Below are 16,709 nucleotides of genomic sequence, written 5' to 3' on the forward strand. Positions count from 1 at the left end.
AAAACGGCTTGCTGCTCCGCTGCGTGCCTTTGAAGCATTTGTACTAATGTAGGTCGTTGCTCGGACCCCACTGAGTAAGCGGACCTGGGCGGAATGGACTTCGCAGTAATGGAGACGAGGGCCAACACTGGCAGACCCAGACTCCGAGTGCTGGAGCTGGAACTGCGGCTGGAGCCGCAGTACATAAACTGCAGCCAGTTTATGGCCACTTTGTATTTGCACTACGAATCGGACTTCTTTATGGCAATTTGCAACTGCTCAATTTACATCGAAATTGCTGTGCTTGCAACTATTTGCTGTTAATTTATGCTAATTTCTGAGTCCCACTGAAAGGAAATTACTCCAGGACTGTGCCGGACAATGGGGACTCTGACCACGGATATAAAAATATACGAACCGACTGTTTCTGGCTAAATTCACTCCAACTGATTGAATGAGATGGAGGCATTCAATAATGATGAATTTTAGCATATAAGTTGTTTAACAGACAAACAGTCGACATATACAATATATCTTTAGTATCCACATTTTGTTGCTTAAACCTTAAAAAAAAAAATGAGATATAATTGTGCACTCGCTTAAATTTTATAAATTGTAAAACGAATATTTTCAGGTTAGCGCAACCGAACCTCTGAGCGATGGCCAAAGGCCCTGAAATGTGGTTAGTTTATGTATGTTAGGTTGACATCGTTACGTAACGCAGAACTGTAACCACTCAGTCGAGCTTACTGTCAATTGATCTGTGCAGCAATCCACTACCAGATCCGCCCCTTTTCTCAATCATCGGAGTGCCAAGTCGTATCAATGAACGACCGCAGCACGCGCCAAAAACGGGTACCCATAATTATTATTGTTATTACACGTCTTCCCCGAGAAGCTGACGGTCTGATCATAAGGTTTCTGGTTTTATATGACAGAGATCTCATTTAGTGACACCTTCGACTGCGGCGACACTAAATCAAAATTTATTATTGGCATAATTCGCTAAATACGCAGATCCAGGGGGTAATCGTCGATTACACAACCCACGCGGATTTCTGGGAACAAGTAAATAGTAAACACGAAAATCTGACTCGGCACATGTACGGATAGGTTTCGGGTTTGGCGAACCAAAGAACCACTTCCTGTCCAACACAAAAAGGCAAACAGCTGAGACAGAATTTTTTAAAATCAGTGTTGTTGTTTCGCTACCGGTTGCAGTTCTCCAAGCCACCGTTACCGTCGCTGATAAGAAATGTGTTAGAATTGGCTCGTCGAGGTGTGAGCGTGAAATCGCGATGCCCAGCTGATAGTGAATCGGACGCAAATGGGCGGGCGAGCTGCGACGCAGTATGCAATGAGGAACTCATGCCAGTCCAACCCGATCCGATGCCATTCAATTCGATCCCATCCGATCCGATAAAGATTCCAACGCAATGCCCCTCCTGAGGGAAGCACTTGGCATTGACATTCCGCGATTAACATGGGGAAATCTGTTTGCGTTGCGACAATAGATTGCTGTTGACACTACGCCGACGCCAATGCCGAGATATATAATGGGTTTGCGGAAACTAGTTTTCTTTCTCAACGGGGAGCCGATACGCTCAAGTACAAGTGGGAACATCGAGGGAGCTTATGATTCGGACAGGAAGTGCGATTCATCAGACAGGTGACGAACTGCTTCGAACTGCTACCGATATGTGGGGGTGAATAACCAGACCTGACGTTTTATATCGATTCGATGAGGGACCAATCATAACTTGCCGCAAATCCCCCCAAGGTTGCGGACCAACGCTAAGTTCTCCGTGGATTGAGCAATTTAAACCGGACCGACTTGAATTGATTTTAATTCCATGCACGTGCTATGCACCCAAGCGATTGAGGTCCATAAACCCCTTTTGCAGAATTCTCGCACTGATTAACCAGTAATAACCAAACTACCAGTAATTACTCATGATTTGATACGAGGGATTTCGTTTTCGTTGAAACAGAAACTCTTAAAGATACTATAATATATGCTTTTACTGTTAGTTTAATTCAAACTTGCAATCCTAATGCAAATCATTGTTTAAAACAATTAAAATTTAGCTATTAACTTCAACTAACAAGGTATAACAAGAGGTCCTCGACTAGCAGATACCCGATACCAGATACTCATCGAAAATTGCAATATTTTTTCAAATTCATATATTCATATTTGTCATATTTTCAATTTTGAAAAGTAGGGGCGGTTTACTGGGCGTGACAGTCTTCTGAACCAAAGTTGCGCTGCATTTACATTAATTGTATATGCAAGCTAACCTTAACAATCTAGCTTTTTTTATCGACCACCATACGGACAGAAAAAAGGATTAGCAATTGGGGATGGCTAGATCGACTCCGCGCAAGTGGTCCTGAACACGAATATATACACACACTGCGCGTCACCAGGTTAGCGCAACTTCAGCAAACATTTTTGGTGTGAGGTATTTAGAAAACTGTTTAGGCGACAGCTTTGAAAATTTTTTTCCCCTAAAAGTTGAACAATTCTATTAATGAAAAGTTTATATGGGATGCAGTTTGTTTCTAGATTTTTATTTAAATAAAAAAGAAAAACAATCCATAAATGGGTAAGTCAAAATTGGGTCATCAGGATAGCGCCCCTAGTATAATTTAAGTTTTTTCGATTCATTTCGAAAAAAATTAGATGTTTAACACTTTTATATTTAAATTAGAATATTTTTAAAGGAAATTAATTATAAAATAGTTTTTTCTATAATTTTAATTGTTTTTAATGAAATTGGCTACAGTTTTGCAATGTCTGCTGTTTTTTTCTGCAAGTTCATGAAAAGACAGCCCGCATTCATAGAATGCTATGATTTCGGCTTTTTCCTGCAAGGAGAACAGCTTTCCTATTTTTTTCCGTTCCATTTTTTTTTCGCAAAATAAAAGCAAACTTTTCAATAAAAAATGTTGTTGTCCTACCTTTCAAATTATGGAAGATATTCAAACCTGCATTGGGGGGCGCTAATCTGATTATGCAATATACGTGTCCAATTTTTCACCGAAAGTAATACAAAGCAGAATTAAAAAGATAACGGTTCTTCTCAGGACCTCTTTATCCTTTATCCTCAAAGATAGAGGGAATATCAGTGAACAAAAAACAATAACATTGAAACATTTTCGTGCAATGGTAAAATACAGAACATAAGAAGAAACGGAGCCATGCAGGGGGCGCTAATCTGATGGCGCGCAGTGTATACTTAAAATCGCGTCCTTCTACCTACAACGAATCTTTTACTTTGGGAGTAACGGGCATAAGAAGCATTAAAATGCTGTGATCGGCCCCCCTTCTGTTAATCATACATAATTGTTTAAGCCATATTTATATAAGAATTATTAGAATCTGAAATCACAAAGTTAACTGTTTGTTTGCGTTCCAATCACATTATAATAATGACTAAATTACCACACAAATATTATAAACTTCTTTTTTATAAACGCCGAATTAGATATGTTCGAAGCTCGGTGTTAATTTGAAAAGCTAACGAGCCGCATCGCCACCCGCTTTTGGCCAACTCCAGCGCTGTCTGTTGGACGTTTCCATTAGCAATCCCATAAAGATCAGCACCGAACAGAATCTCAAAGCAAGCCGGTTTCCCCTCGTTAATCGCCGATCGAGCAGAAGCTTTAAGCTTTGAGCATACGTCACACCAGAGAAGCGCCAAAGCCACCCGAAGAATGCACCTCCGACTTGGCGACGTCACAGAACAGGTGCGGAATCACCTGCAACCACCGTGCCCCCTGCATCACATGCGGTGCGATCGAAGCCGCGGATTTGTGAGTCACTGGGCGAGAAATGCCTAAAAGTGAAAATTCCCAGCTCCAACTAAGCACAGCTCAGCGCCAATCGATGGGCGACTCATACTCGTTGGAGCAATTAACCAGCGGCAGGCCAAAATTACCACACTTGAGTGGTGCCCATCGTTTCTCGGCCTTTCTTGTGTCGGTTCCACTTGCTGCCCACTAGGAAATTATGCACACGCATCCAAAAGAGCTCGGTCTGCGGCGAAAGGCGAGAACCGACGACTGCCTCCGGAGAAACCAGTTTGCAGCTTACCATCTCTCTTCTGGCGCAGTCATATCTTTTCGCCAAGATTTTCTCCTGGCTCATGAGCAATAAGTGAAACCAGTTCCTCGATCTGGGTAAGCAATGAAGTGCGGAGTGGGTGTTGCACCCGAGATCTGTTTATTTTTCCGCCGATTATACTCGTAGATGAAATATGAGTGTGCAGACTGGCGTTTACCTTATGAAATATGAGTGCTAAAGGAGTTTGGATTTCTGGTGGCACTGCACCGCGAGAATTTTCGCAACCCACCTAGAACTTGATTGCCCTTTGTGTGCCAATTAGTCAAATGTTTTCCGTGCTGTCGGCGCAATGGAAAATTGACTCGCTTGCAATTAAAAAAAGCAAACAACCATCAAATGTTTATGGCATGTCAGCGGATGGGAAGCTCCGCCGTTGCCAGGCAACACCAACAACAAAAACACCAATAACAGCAATAACAGCAGCTGTTCAGAAAGACGCACGCACCAGCCAACGGACCGCAAATGGCTGCGAGAGGGAGCCCCCAGAAATCACGGCCAGGTTGGGCGACTCACCAGCCGCGCTCGGTTAGTTAAGCGCTGTTTGCCAGCCGGTCGAGTCGAGTCAATAGTCGGTCTGCTGTTCGTGCGATACGAGAATCCCAGTCATGTCCAAGTATTCGAAGCTGGCCCGCGGGTTCTGCGACCTGCTGATCTGGGTGGCCCTCAGCGTGGCCAGTGTGCTGCTCCACAAGATGGGGCGTCCCTTCCGGCGCGGCTTCTTCTGTGGCGACGAGACCCTCAGCTATCCAGCGCGCGACGGCACCATCAGCTCCAAGGTGATCATCGCCATCGTCCTCGGAGTGCCCAACGCCGTGATCGTAGTGGTGGAGTTGTTTAGGCAGCTGCCCGGTGGGCCGCTTAGAGAGGCGGGCGGTAAGCGGGATAGCTGCCGGATAGCCCACCGCCTCGGGGTCCTTTATCGCCAGGTTATCTTCTACCTGTACGGCCTCGCCATGGTCACGTTCACCACGATGCTGACGAAGCTGTGCCTCGGGCGTCTGCGACCGCACTTCCTCGCCGTGTGCCAGCCCATGCTGCCGGACGGAAGCAGCTGCCAGGACGCCCAGAACCTGGGACGCTACATAGACAGTTTTACGTGCAGCAACGCCAACATGACCGACTACCAGTTCAAGGAGCTCTACCAGTCCTTCCCAAGCGGCCACGCCAGCATGGCCATGTATGCTATGCTCTACCTGGCCATCTACCTGCAGGCGGCGCTCAGTACGCGCGTCTCCAAGCTGCTGAAGCATCTGCTGCAGTTCCTCTTCGTCATGTTCGGCTGGTACGTATCGCTGACTCGGATCATCGACTATTACCACCACTGGAGCGACGTCCTGGCGGGGGCGGCATTGGGCGTGGTGTTCGCTTGGCTGACGAGTGCCTATGTGGCCGACTTGTTTGCCGGCAAGCGGTGGCCGAAGACTGGCTACTCGGCCAACACGCTGCGCAAGCCGCAGGTCTCGCCGAAGAGCTCCACCAAGTCGCAGGCGGGAGGATCCACGTCGGGAGCGGGTCAGCCGCCCGCTCTGCCGGCCTATACCTTTGGAACGCTGCCCTACCTGGCGGCACATCCCGCACAGGCGCAGGCGCAGTACGCCCAGCCCTATCACAACTACGGCTACGTGCCGTGAGCTCAGTGGCGAATTCCATTAGCGAAACCTATCTTAGAAATGCCCACAAACGTACACACACTCACAAACTAAGAGACTTGCACGGAATTCCTGTTTTGTTGTCTTTATTCTAGCGAAATAAATATATTCAAGTACGATACGAACATCCAGCAGATCATTTAAGTCGGTGGAATGGCGCATCGAAAATTGGCTAATGGACTGTAGGAATAGAAAGTGCTTATCGATTGACAGATACAGATGATGGCTAACCTCACATACTTTCGAAACTTGTGGCTACAGATCCCAGGAGTATTTCTGTCTTCAAATTGATTGAGATTGAGGAGAACCAGAGTTTAGGCTTACCTGCAAAAGGAATAAGAACAGAGGGGCTTTGATTAATATTCACATTCCGATGATATTACAACAGATATAATCTGGGGACAATAACAATTCAATGGCAAATAGGTTGCTTAATTTACAGCTACTCACTCTACCTTTGTCTAGGAAGTCACACTAAGTCATGATCGTGGCGCTCCAAGAAATTAATATTTGCTCATTTTGGAAATACCACTTAAGAAAATTTGAATTATTTTAATTTTACCTAGTCGTGTAAATTTTTTGTTCTAAGTCTTAAGCTTAAGCTTGGTAGTAAAACATCTACAGAGGTCCCAAAAGGCACCCACCAATCTTAGTGGATTCCTGAAAACACCCAAAGATTTGGAATAGGGTTAACTTTTTCCGATTATAGAATAAATTATCAAAGTGTTTGCATACTTGACCATCCGATAACCGAATGAGACCCACCGCCCGATCGGAGGAAAAAGCAAAACAAAGGTTTGTGAAACAAGTTTACATGTTTAGTAATCTCCAACACCGCTGGACTGATAGAAATGCAAATGAGTTTGAACCGGGTCGAAAGAATCCGACGTCTTCGACCCGCTCAATCTTCAGTGTGAAAATGTGCGGCAATCCGAACACGCGTCTCCTCTCCCGGCTGGTCATTGACTTCCTGATTCTCCTAGGAATCTATGGAGCGGCCCTAGTGGTGCTGCCCCAGCAGTTGTCCACGGCCCAACGGGGATTCCACTGCAGTGATACCAGCCTGAAGTATCCCTATCGCCAGCCCTGGCTGACCAAGGTCCACCTTACGATCGCAGTGGTTGCTCTGCCCGCTGCATTTGTGCTCGTGGTGGAGATGCTCAGGGCTGCCGTGGTACCCAGCTCCACGGAGCTGACGCAGCGCTTCGTCTTCGTCGGGGTCCGCATCCCCAGATTCATCAGCGAATGCTACAAGGCCATTGGCGTTTACCTATTCGGTCTGGGGCTGACCTTGGCGGCGATTCGGCTGACTAAGCACTCGACGGGCCGACTGAGGCCCTACTTCTTCGATATCTGCCAGCCCACATGGGGAACAGAGGGCGGCGAGAGCTGCTCCGACGTGACCGCGCAGAACTCCACCCTCTACCTCGAGGACTTCAGTTGCACGGAGTTCGCCGCCTCGCAGGATCTGCTCGCCCTGGTGCGCCACTCCTTCCCCAGCGGATTCGTGTCCACCACTTGCTACGCCATGGGCTTTCTGATTTTTTATTCCCAGGCCAGATTGTTTGCTCCCTGGCTGCGATTAGTCCGAGCCTCCCTGCAACTGGCTTGTTGCTCTCTGGCCTTGGTGGTTTGCTGGGAGCGCATCTCTACCTACCAGAACCACTTAACAGATGTGGCAGCTGGAGCTGCCCTTGGTGGGTGGATGGCCTTCTTTGCAACAGTATTTGTGGCCCACCTCTTTGTGGAGGTGCGAGTAAAACGCCGTCCCATGCCAAGAAATGAACAGATCTACGGCTACGCGGGATACTACACCAGAGCCACCTACGGCTACTGACATTCGATGTGTTAACTTTTCTGAACTTACATAACACTGGTAATAAAAGTATTTTCATATTTGAATGCAACTCGTTTCTGTTTACTTAATAGGGGTAACGTTTTAGGTAAGTGTATATGAATAGAAATAAATAGGCTTATTCCGATACCAATTGTTTTATGTGGAAGCTGGGAAAACCAATGCTTACAAATAATTACAAATTACATGCTAACAATAGTAATGAACTAAAGCATCGTAGGAGTGTATGTTTACAATCTAAAATTTAACATGTCATATACTAGAATATTATTGAAATTGTTTCCGTTAACATTACATTTTATATTTTATTTATAATTTGAGATTTGGTAAGGAATTTTAAGGCAATTTTGGGAAAACCATATATTAATCCTCATATACCAAACCCATAGCACCAAAACATCTATTAATAACTAAGAGTCGCCAATATTACGTCAAATACTATGTACTGGTGCTCATAAACGTATTTTTGGAATACTAATTACGTAAAGGGGAGTTCGCTAATATTTCAACCAAGCGAATAAACGTATTTACCTATATGGCTTATTTAAACAATAATATCCGAATTCTAATGCTAGACTTATATGCTAAACATATTATCCAAACCTTTTAAGATGAATTCGGAAAATAGCTTTCAAGCCGTGCTCCGAACCCTTCGCCGCTTACGATCCACTCGGGAGTTGTTGTCGATCGCCACTTTCGTTACGTTACGTAACGAATCGTTACGTTCGACGGTGCAAGAGAAGCTCTATAGATTTGTTTACAAAGTCTGGTTTCATTCAGTCGCAATCGAGAAGCGGCGCCTAGATGTTTGCGGATCGGGTTCGAACGGGTTTCAAAAGTCGGTTGTCAGCGTCGTAAAACAATTAGATTGCCGTTAAGGTGAACAATTATTTAATGATACGGCGCAGAGCGTCGTAGTGGCAATAAAAACAGAAACGTGATGACATATAATCAATATGCCATCGTAAAGGATCCATTACAATTAGGTTGGTTAACTTGTGGAGCCTGGAGCCTTTAGAACTTCAAAGGGCACTTTAGCACCAGCATGCCGTACTAAAATACGTATCTCCGAGTAAGCGCCATGGATCCCTTGTCCGAGTGCGTATGCTCCAATAAGCGTACGGCTCAAATGAATCCGCTCAGTATGGGTAGTGGCAATTGTGGGAGGGGCAGAGATGCATACTCACCGAGGCAGGCCGCCTTAATTCAATCAAATGTCGCTTATTCATTCAATTAAAGGTCGCGCCATTTGACGTCCACTATGAATGCGTCTGTGAATACAAATATCAAAGCGAGTGAGTGCTCCCGAAGCTAAGACGGCGACTCTGGGGATGATTTGGTGCCCGCTTCGACTGTTTTCCATTTTTTAATGTAATTGACAGTTAAACTTTGTGCACATGTTCGGCAGACACTCCTCCTTCCCCTTTTTAACTCCCTTCAGGGATGTCATACAGATCACAGTCTCGAAAGCAAAAGGGGAGCCCACAATGGAGGCCATTCTTGGGCGGGAGATTAGCGACTGCTCGAGAACGGCGCTCCATCCAAGCGAAGCTGACAGTGTACGTTCCCGATAATGCAAATCTCGTAAAGAGACGCGCCTATTCGACGGCTGGCTGCCCTAGCACAATAGTATGCCATTTAATGAGTAACCTGTGAGTCACTCCATAGAACTGCTTGTTGACCCGGCCTTATCGATGCTCTGCAAGCTTACCATGGCGTAGAAAACCCTTCGCAGATATCGACAAGATACCGACAGAGATACTAAATAATCGCAAAAGACGCTGAATTGCAGTGATTTGGCACTAAAGAAGCTTTCACGACTATCATGCACACTCTAATTTATCTTATCAAACTGATCTTGAGCTTGTTTTAGCAATACACTCCACAGAATCGGGGTCAAGGGAGATGTCATTTACACATATAAAAAGCGATTTTATTACATTTCGTATGCGCAGTCATCCGCTTTTATTATTAATATTTTAATTTTATATATATATATATATATATATAGGTGGTGGTTAGGTAAATAGTTTTAATCGATCCGATTTTTTATTTCAGTGTTTCTGGCTCTTGTCTAATCTGGAAAAATGAAGAGCCGCAACAATAATTACATCCCCGCAAACGGCTAACTACCATAAAATAGGCCATAAACACTCTGCTCTGACTCAGAGAATTTAAAAATAAGAGAGCACTGGGGAGCCAAAAACAATGCCGAATGTCGGGAGAGTGCCGCCTATTAAATGAGCGTTAAATTAAAGAACGTTACCCAAACGACGCCAACTCAGTCAGCCACTGACAACGAACCCGACGAAACGATCGACGCGGCGGGAAAACAAGCAAACGAATCGAAAAGCTAATTACCAGCAGGCAGAAAGGCCATTTGGAATATTAACTAATTAAGCCAGTGAAATGCGCGACGCACCAGAAGATCAGTCCGTAACGGTTTCCATGCCGGCATCTGCATCCGGCTCTGCCGCCGGCTCCACGGGACCGTCATCGGATCGCCGGATGACGCAGCGCCTGCTCGTGGAGCTCCTGGTGGTGGTGGTGCTCGTCATTCCCATCTGCGTGTACGAGTTCGCGGTGGATCCCGTGCGACGCGGCTTTTTCTGCGACGACGAGAGCATCAGCTATCCATTCCAGGACAACACCATAACGCCGGTAATGCTCGGCCTGATCGTGGGCCTGCTTCCGGCCCTGGTCATGGTGGTGGTGGAGTACGTTAGCCACCTGCGCGCCGGAGACATCTCGGCCACGGTGGATCTGCTTGGCTGGAGGGTATCCACATGGTACGTGGAGCTGGGCCGGCAGTCCACCTACTTCTGCTTTGGCCTGCTGCTCACCTTTGACGCTACCGAGGTGGGCAAGTACACCATCGGACGCCTGAGACCGCACTTCCTGGCCGTTTGCCAGCCGCAGATTGCGGATGGGAGCATGTGCTCCGATCCGGTCAACCTGCACCGCTACATGGAGAACTACGACTGCGCCGGCGAGGGCTTCACCGTGGAGGACGTGCGACAGGCCCGCCTCAGCTTTCCCAGCGGTCACTCTAGTTTGGCCTTCTATGCCATGATCTACGTGGCACTCTACCTCCAGCGGAAGATCACCTGGCGGGGATCGAAGCTGAGCCGGCACTTTGTGCAGTTCGCAGTGGTGATGGTAGCCTGGTATACGGCCCTCAGCCGTGTAATGGACCATTGGCACCACTGGTCCGACGTCCTTTCCGGATCGCTACTTGGCGTGGCTGGCGCTCTAATCACCGCCCACTATATAGCAAGGATGTTCGACGACGGGGCAAGCAATATTCTAAGCGGTGGCCTGAGGAGGGAAAACACAGCGGCCACTCTGCAGGAAGAGGTCTGCCCCACCACTCCCCCGCCGTACTCCGTGAACAACAGCTTCAGCGAGGATCAGTACTGCTCTAAGGTTTAGTGAGACGGATAAGATGCTTTCGTAGCGATGTCAATTCAAAACATTCCAAAGGTAGCAATAAAGATTAGATAAACTATCAGCACTAATTGAATCTGTAGTACTTGTAGAGCATTAAGTTAGAGATCCCCCATCTGTATGTATGGCTCATGTGAGTCTGTTCCTGCAATCTCATCTAAGTATAAGTCATAGTATTATTAATTTTATGTATTTTAATTGGTACCACTAAAATAAATACGCATTACGAATGAATCGCACTGCGTTGTTTGAGCACTTTCCATTGTTTGCTTACTCGTTTATCGGTTCTAAGTACAATTTATTTGTTTCAATTTCTCATTTCAATGTGACATTTTCGACGATCACCTACAGTTGTGGCTACGGAAATAGTAAGTTATTTTTAGTTATTAGCTTACAAGATCGTTTCAGCTTTTGAACTTAAAAAATTGTAACGTTTCAACTTTACATGAAAATATTTTAAAATACTTATTGTATTTGTTCAGAAGCTAGACAATGTTTTCTAACATTTTAGGTGACTAATTTATATACTGTTTATTTTTAAACTATAATTTTATTTTCGATTGGAAACTTTTGTTACGTTACATATCTATATATACTTCCTTCCCTTATAACGTACATATTTTTCAGGACGATAATTATTGCCTACGTAATTTTGGAAATATTTATTAATACTTATAAACAATTTGCCAAGCATTTCTTGAAACCCAAATGCTTTTGTAGCTAATTATTGTAGTAAAGTGCACTATTTTTACAAACTCATCTGTATGTTTTCATTTTGGGTGTTGGTTTATTGGCTTGATTATCGCACAGTGTGTCATACCTGGCTGCCTTGGCTATTGGTAACGCTTGGAATGTGTGATGTCCATTACTCATCAACGGTTTTGATGATCCGATTTTGTGCTGCGTCAGAGGTTACTTGGGCGCAGCACAGTAACTTGGGAGGTTCAAGAGGTCAGCTTCTCCCGAAATCCTCTACAACGATCGTGAGAAGGTGCCGCGTCTCCTACATTTTTATTCAATGGGAGAAGCCAGCCCAAGAATCCGGCGATGCTAATCTGGCTTAAATGAACCCCTGACCCAGCAATTAATAAACTGGGAGGAGAACCGCAGAGAGGGCTTGAGCGAAGCTTTCCCAGAGCTTTTGGGAACTTTCTTTAACGGCGGCCTACGTAAGACTGAGATTTCGGATCCGCAGTAAACAGCAACTCGCGTGTTTTGCGCAAATTAATTCAGGGCCAGACTGGGACAAGGTAGTGGTTATAGCGCCAGCACGTGCGTGGCAACAGGCTGATAAGTCCGCAGAACAGCAAGATCGGCCGATGGCGCGTACTTTGTTTTTCGATCCGGCGTTCCTATACAACGGGAATTATTTGCGACGTCAGCTCAAGCCTCTTTCTGATTGGAGCCTAATAATAATACAATCAGCGACAAGCATATGAATGGTTAAATAATAATCCGAGGTGACTGCGCCCGAGTCTAGATTGCTGGGGGCTGTTGCCCAGCTTGAACTTAATTTACTAGTCAGTGACTACAGAGCCGTTGAATCGATCGCACGGATCGCGGGTCGAGCATTAAAAATGAGCTTTAATTTAAGTCTGCGGCCCCCCATCCGCCTCCTGGTGGACCTGGTCCTGCTGGGCCTACTTATTGTCCTGGTGGAGAACTTCCGTCGCTTGTGGGGGCCTCCGACGAAGCGTGGTTTCTTCTGTGATGACGAGTCCTTAATGTATCCCTACCACGAAAACACAGTGAGCCCCACGCTGCTCCACTGGCTGGGACTGTACCTTCCACTGATCAGTCTGGTCGTCCTTGAAAGCTTTCTCAGCCACCGGAAGGACATGGCCCCCTGGCCAACACTATGGCCGGTGTACAACACTGTGCGCTGGTTCCTTTACGGCTACGTATCCAACGACCTGCTCAAGGGAATCGGAAAGCAGGCACTTGGGCGACTGAGGCCCCACTTCTTTGCCGTGTGCAGTCCACATTTCCCGGACGGCTCCAGCTGCTTAGATGAGTCGCATCGAGGTGCTCTGAAATACCACACAGACTACGAGTGTCGGCCAAATCTTTCGCAAGCCACCGAGGAAATGATTCGTGACGTAAACGTGTCCTTTCCCAGCGGCCATTCCGCCATGGCTTTCTACGGCTTGGTGTTTGTGGCGCTGCACCTGCGCCGCCGCCGCTGGCCTCTCCGTGGATCCTTGCTTAGTCCTGTGCTGCAGCTAGCTTGCGTGGCTCTGGCCTGGTTCGTGGCCATCAGCCGGGTCATCGACTACAAACACCACTGGTCGGATGTTGCGGCCGGTTCGCTGTTGGGTGCCGGGAGCGCCCTTGCGGTTACTCGGGCTGCCGCGTCCGAGGAGCTACAATGGAGGTGCCAGGATTCACTGGCGAGTGCGAAGCAGGAGGCTGCAGTGGTCGATGTGGCCGACGTCAAAGGGGGCCAACAGATGCCGCATGATTTGTCTCTAGTTACGTGCCACATCTCTAATTAGTCGTAGTTTCGTTTTAAGGTCGACAATAAAGCTAGTGACAAGATAACTGCATCAAATGTTCTTGCGGTTGGAGGGGTAAAAACGGGAAGGAAATATTATTAAAGCCGGATCAATAAATGCCCATATCGTGCCGCTTCGGTGAAAACTAGAAACATCAAGATTAATCAAGCGGTTGATTGAACTAAAAACAGTGATTAGCTAAGCAACTGCACAAAAAATAAATATGTTTTTACATCAGTACAGCTTGTGGTTTCCCCAGTTTCTCAGTTCCATGTACAAACTTCTACACTACCTCACGGAAAATTTTATTTACTCGCTAAAATCGTAAGTACGTAAGAATTTTGTGGCTACCTTAAAAATGCTAAAGCTATGCCAATATTTGGACACAGTGACTGGCACAAAAAATGGCAGGTTTGTGTTTATGATCTTCCCGGGGATTTTTTATCGGCTTCTCTGGCAGGGTACGAAAATAGATTTCTTAGAAATACGTGCGTTGAAGGTCCCACAGTGTTTTTAACAACATCAAACCTATGTCACAGCAAGAAATTTAAAAGTTTAAGCTAAACAAACCTTTAGATATCATTGTTGTTGCGCTGACAACGTGCTACAAATTAGCGGCTCCTTCAGATTCATTACCAGTGAGCTTTCGATCGACTTAGCCGCAATCAACAAGTCCAACGACCGCCACCCCATCCGAATCCCAATCTCAATCATGGTGGAGCTGAAGGGAGGCATAAATAAATTTTTAGCAGCAGCGCGTAAATTGGGAAAAGCACCCTGAGCCATCTCCGGCGAGTCTTTGCCACTGATGATGATGCGCAACACCTGCAGCCAGACAAATCCGAGGTCGGATTTGCGACCTGGCCCACTCCGCCCCACCACACCCTCATCAGGTGGGCCAAAGGCGCCTGGGCCGCAGCTTAATTGGCTCATTTATTTTAACGGCAAAGAAAATGCTTGGAAATTGTGGTTTTTTTTCCTCGCCTCTCTGACTAATTCCCTGCTCCTCGTGGTCCTCCTCGCCCTGGCTTTTATTATGATTAATTATGGCTCGCATACACAGTAAAGCTGACCCAAAGCTCCACTTTCTTGCCAAGTTTTGCAACTGTGTCAAGTTGTTGTTGGCTCCAGATTCAAATGATAAATTTCTATGCAATTTATTTTAATCTGCAGCGACAGTTCCTGCCACACTAGCGCTTTCCCCACTTTCCATCTGCCCTTCACCGAAGTCAGCTAGTTTTCATGCGTTAATTAAACGTAAAATATTTGCATACCAACACTGAGCGTGCGGAAGTTCAGCTGCAATCCAAAACAATGACCCACATTTGGCATTAGCGCAAGTTTTGTTTTGTTTGGCTTACTTCACTGTGGTGCATGGAAGGGGCCGCCGACGAAACTTGGAACTCGTGTTCCTTGGGAGTTCATTAAGCAGCGGTAACCGGAGAAAGTTTTCCCTGCGACAGGCTAATTGCAAATGGTCAAGACATCTGGAGACCCCACTCCCCACTCTCCACTGAGCTGTCTCTCTTTAATCCCCCCCGACCTATGCCATCAATCAGAGCTCTTGATCAGCCCGGACTTCCTATCAATCGCTGCAGCACATGAAATTCAAGTGCTCCGCTGTCGTCGAGTCTCTAATCACCGTCAGGTGTGATAATGCGGCCAGTCGATGTCCGGTCCCGTCCGGTACGGCAGTTTGTCACTCCGCATTATCTGCCCCGTCGCCAGAACACTCGTCCATCAGATGTCCATCGTTCGAGACGGGGTTCCGTCGCTCCGTACCTTCGAAAACGAGAACGATGTTCTGCTGCATTTTTGCACGGTTGTTTGCTCAACAAAATATCCCAAAGCATTTTGGGGATTTCCCCCTCTTCCTGCTGCAACATGCGCTTCATATTTCTGCGGTTGTCGTCCTGGTCCTGGCCAGATTTTCCACTTGCTATTTGCCATCAGCAGTCATCAGTGCTTGCCTTCCGATCCCACCCCAGACCACATCAGACCAGACCGGCCCGGACCACACCAGTCCAGACCCAGACCTCCCCGCCACTCCGCTCAGCTCTGCTCGAATCGTTGGCTTCATGTGTGTAAAGACAATTTGATAATCGCAAAATGCAGCATAGTTTGAGTTAATGAAGCTTGTGTGCCAGTTGTGCCACCTTCGTATGGCATCCCCTGAAAAGTTCCAGCCAGAGGACTCTGTCGTTGTCGTTGTTTGTTGGACAACAACCGGAGCGTTTTGCTAGCCAATTAGTAATTTGCTTGCTGCCCGACTAGGGAACGGTTGGCCAAATCCAACCAGACACTACGGTCTGTACCTGACAACCTGAGGGAGTTTTAAAATACCCGTGGTGAGGTCTGAATTGACTCGATGGAAGGGGAATGACTAGCCTAATCTCGCTTAAATGCGCTACTTTAATCGAAAACATGCAATGAATATACCGAAGGGCATTCGAGGGAAGTTAGTCGCTTGTTACATCTTACATTTTTTCAATTCAACGGACTCACTCGGGTATCCCACTGCGAGCTATGAACTTCATCGTTTATCTTCCATCGAAAACTGATGCGACAGCACGACAACATTGCAGTTCGAATGGAAAACAGCGAGAGCCAAGTTGGGAAAAACAAACCGGTCGTGCCCAGCGTCACCTCCGTGCCCGGTTCGCTTCCCATTCGGTGTCCTTTCCTGATGCAGGAATCACACGCAGCTCCGACACGTGACATCAAAGGACAGACGGCGGCCATTTTGTCGCCGCCATCATTATTAATGGGGCCGACACAGAAGCTGGAGAAGCTGGAGGGGGACCAGGGAATTTTTCGCGGCCATTTCACGCCCGTGCTTTCTTTTCGATGTCTCTGACAATTTTGACTGTTGTGCAGCATGGAATCAGGGACGTACTGCTCCTACGCTCCGGACAGCACAGCAGTCGAGACAGGTGTGGCCGTCAACCGGCAATCAACTTTCATTTAGCAGCATCATTTGTCACGCTTGTTTATTGCCCGGTTACGTGTTGGTCGCACTTAATGGCTGTTATTGTCGCCAGGACCCAGCAGGGAAAACCGGATGCAAGACGGAGCAAGACGGAGCGCATTGGACAGGTCCGGGCAGCGCCATTAAAGATGTATCGATTTGAAATCAGAGCAGCTGTCAGTGGGAG

General features: G+C 46.8%; 4 protein-coding genes and 1 long non-coding RNA gene across 6 annotated transcripts; 4 read left to right on the top strand and 1 right to left on the bottom strand.

The window, feature by feature from the left end:
• Positions 1-3,422: 3,422 nt before the first annotated feature.
• On the top strand, positions 3,423-5,880 carry CG11438 (uncharacterized protein). Of its 2 annotated transcripts, none has more exons than NM_001300216.1 (1): positions 3,423-5,880. In NM_001300216.1, exon 1 carries the CDS (start codon positions 4,714-4,716, stop codon positions 5,737-5,739), a length of 1,026 nt encoding a protein of 341 aa, NP_001287145.1. In that variant the 5' UTR covers positions 3,423-4,713; the 3' UTR covers positions 5,740-5,880. The 2 variants fall into 2 exon arrangements, with proteins under 2 accessions (NP_001287145.1, NP_649392.1); NM_141135.3 differs by having other exon boundaries at positions 4,636-5,880.
• Positions 5,881-6,665: 785 nt separating this feature from the next.
• Positions 6,666-7,657, top strand: CG11437 (uncharacterized protein). The gene has a single exon (NM_141136.3). It carries the CDS (start codon positions 6,677-6,679, stop codon positions 7,592-7,594), a length of 918 nt encoding a protein of 305 aa, NP_649393.1. The 5' UTR covers positions 6,666-6,676; the 3' UTR covers positions 7,595-7,657.
• A 702-nt stretch (positions 7,658-8,359) lies between these two features.
• On the top strand, positions 8,360-11,313 carry CG11426 (uncharacterized protein). Its single transcript, NM_141137.3, has 2 exons — positions 8,360-8,598; positions 9,671-11,313. Exon 2 carries the CDS (start codon positions 10,022-10,024, stop codon positions 11,042-11,044), a length of 1,023 nt encoding a protein of 340 aa, NP_649394.1. The 5' UTR covers positions 8,360-8,598; positions 9,671-10,021; the 3' UTR covers positions 11,045-11,313.
• A 442-nt stretch (positions 11,314-11,755) lies between these two features.
• Positions 11,756-12,235, bottom strand: lncRNA:CR45382 (long non-coding RNA:CR45382). The gene has a single exon (NR_125042.1). It is a non-coding gene; the product is annotated as a long non-coding RNA:CR45382 (long non-coding RNA).
• Positions 12,236-12,598: 363 nt separating this feature from the next.
• CG11425 (uncharacterized protein) lies at positions 12,599-13,596 on the top strand. Its single transcript, NM_141138.2, has one exon. It carries the CDS (start codon positions 12,637-12,639, stop codon positions 13,552-13,554), a length of 918 nt encoding a protein of 305 aa, NP_649395.1. The 5' UTR covers positions 12,599-12,636; the 3' UTR covers positions 13,555-13,596.
• Positions 13,597-16,709: the final 3,113 nt, after the last annotated feature.

Source organism: Drosophila melanogaster, chromosome 3L (assembly GCF_000001215.4).
Source record: "Drosophila melanogaster chromosome 3L".
Classification (NCBI taxonomy): Eukaryota; Metazoa; Arthropoda; class Insecta; order Diptera; family Drosophilidae; genus Drosophila; species Drosophila melanogaster.

What these genes read in the sequence shown, in the direction of transcription:
- CG11437 (NM_141136.3), top strand. Translation starts at nt 6,677, where the DNA reads ATGTGCGGCAATCCGAACACGCGTCTCCTCTCCCGGCTGGTCATTGAC.
- CG11438 (NM_001300216.1), top strand. Translation starts at nt 4,714, where the DNA reads ATGTCCAAGTATTCGAAGCTGGCCCGCGGGTTCTGCGACCTGCTGATC.
- CG11425 (NM_141138.2), top strand. Translation starts at nt 12,637, where the DNA reads ATGAGCTTTAATTTAAGTCTGCGGCCCCCCATCCGCCTCCTGGTGGAC.
- CG11426 (NM_141137.3), top strand. Translation starts at nt 10,022, where the DNA reads ATGCGCGACGCACCAGAAGATCAGTCCGTAACGGTTTCCATGCCGGCA.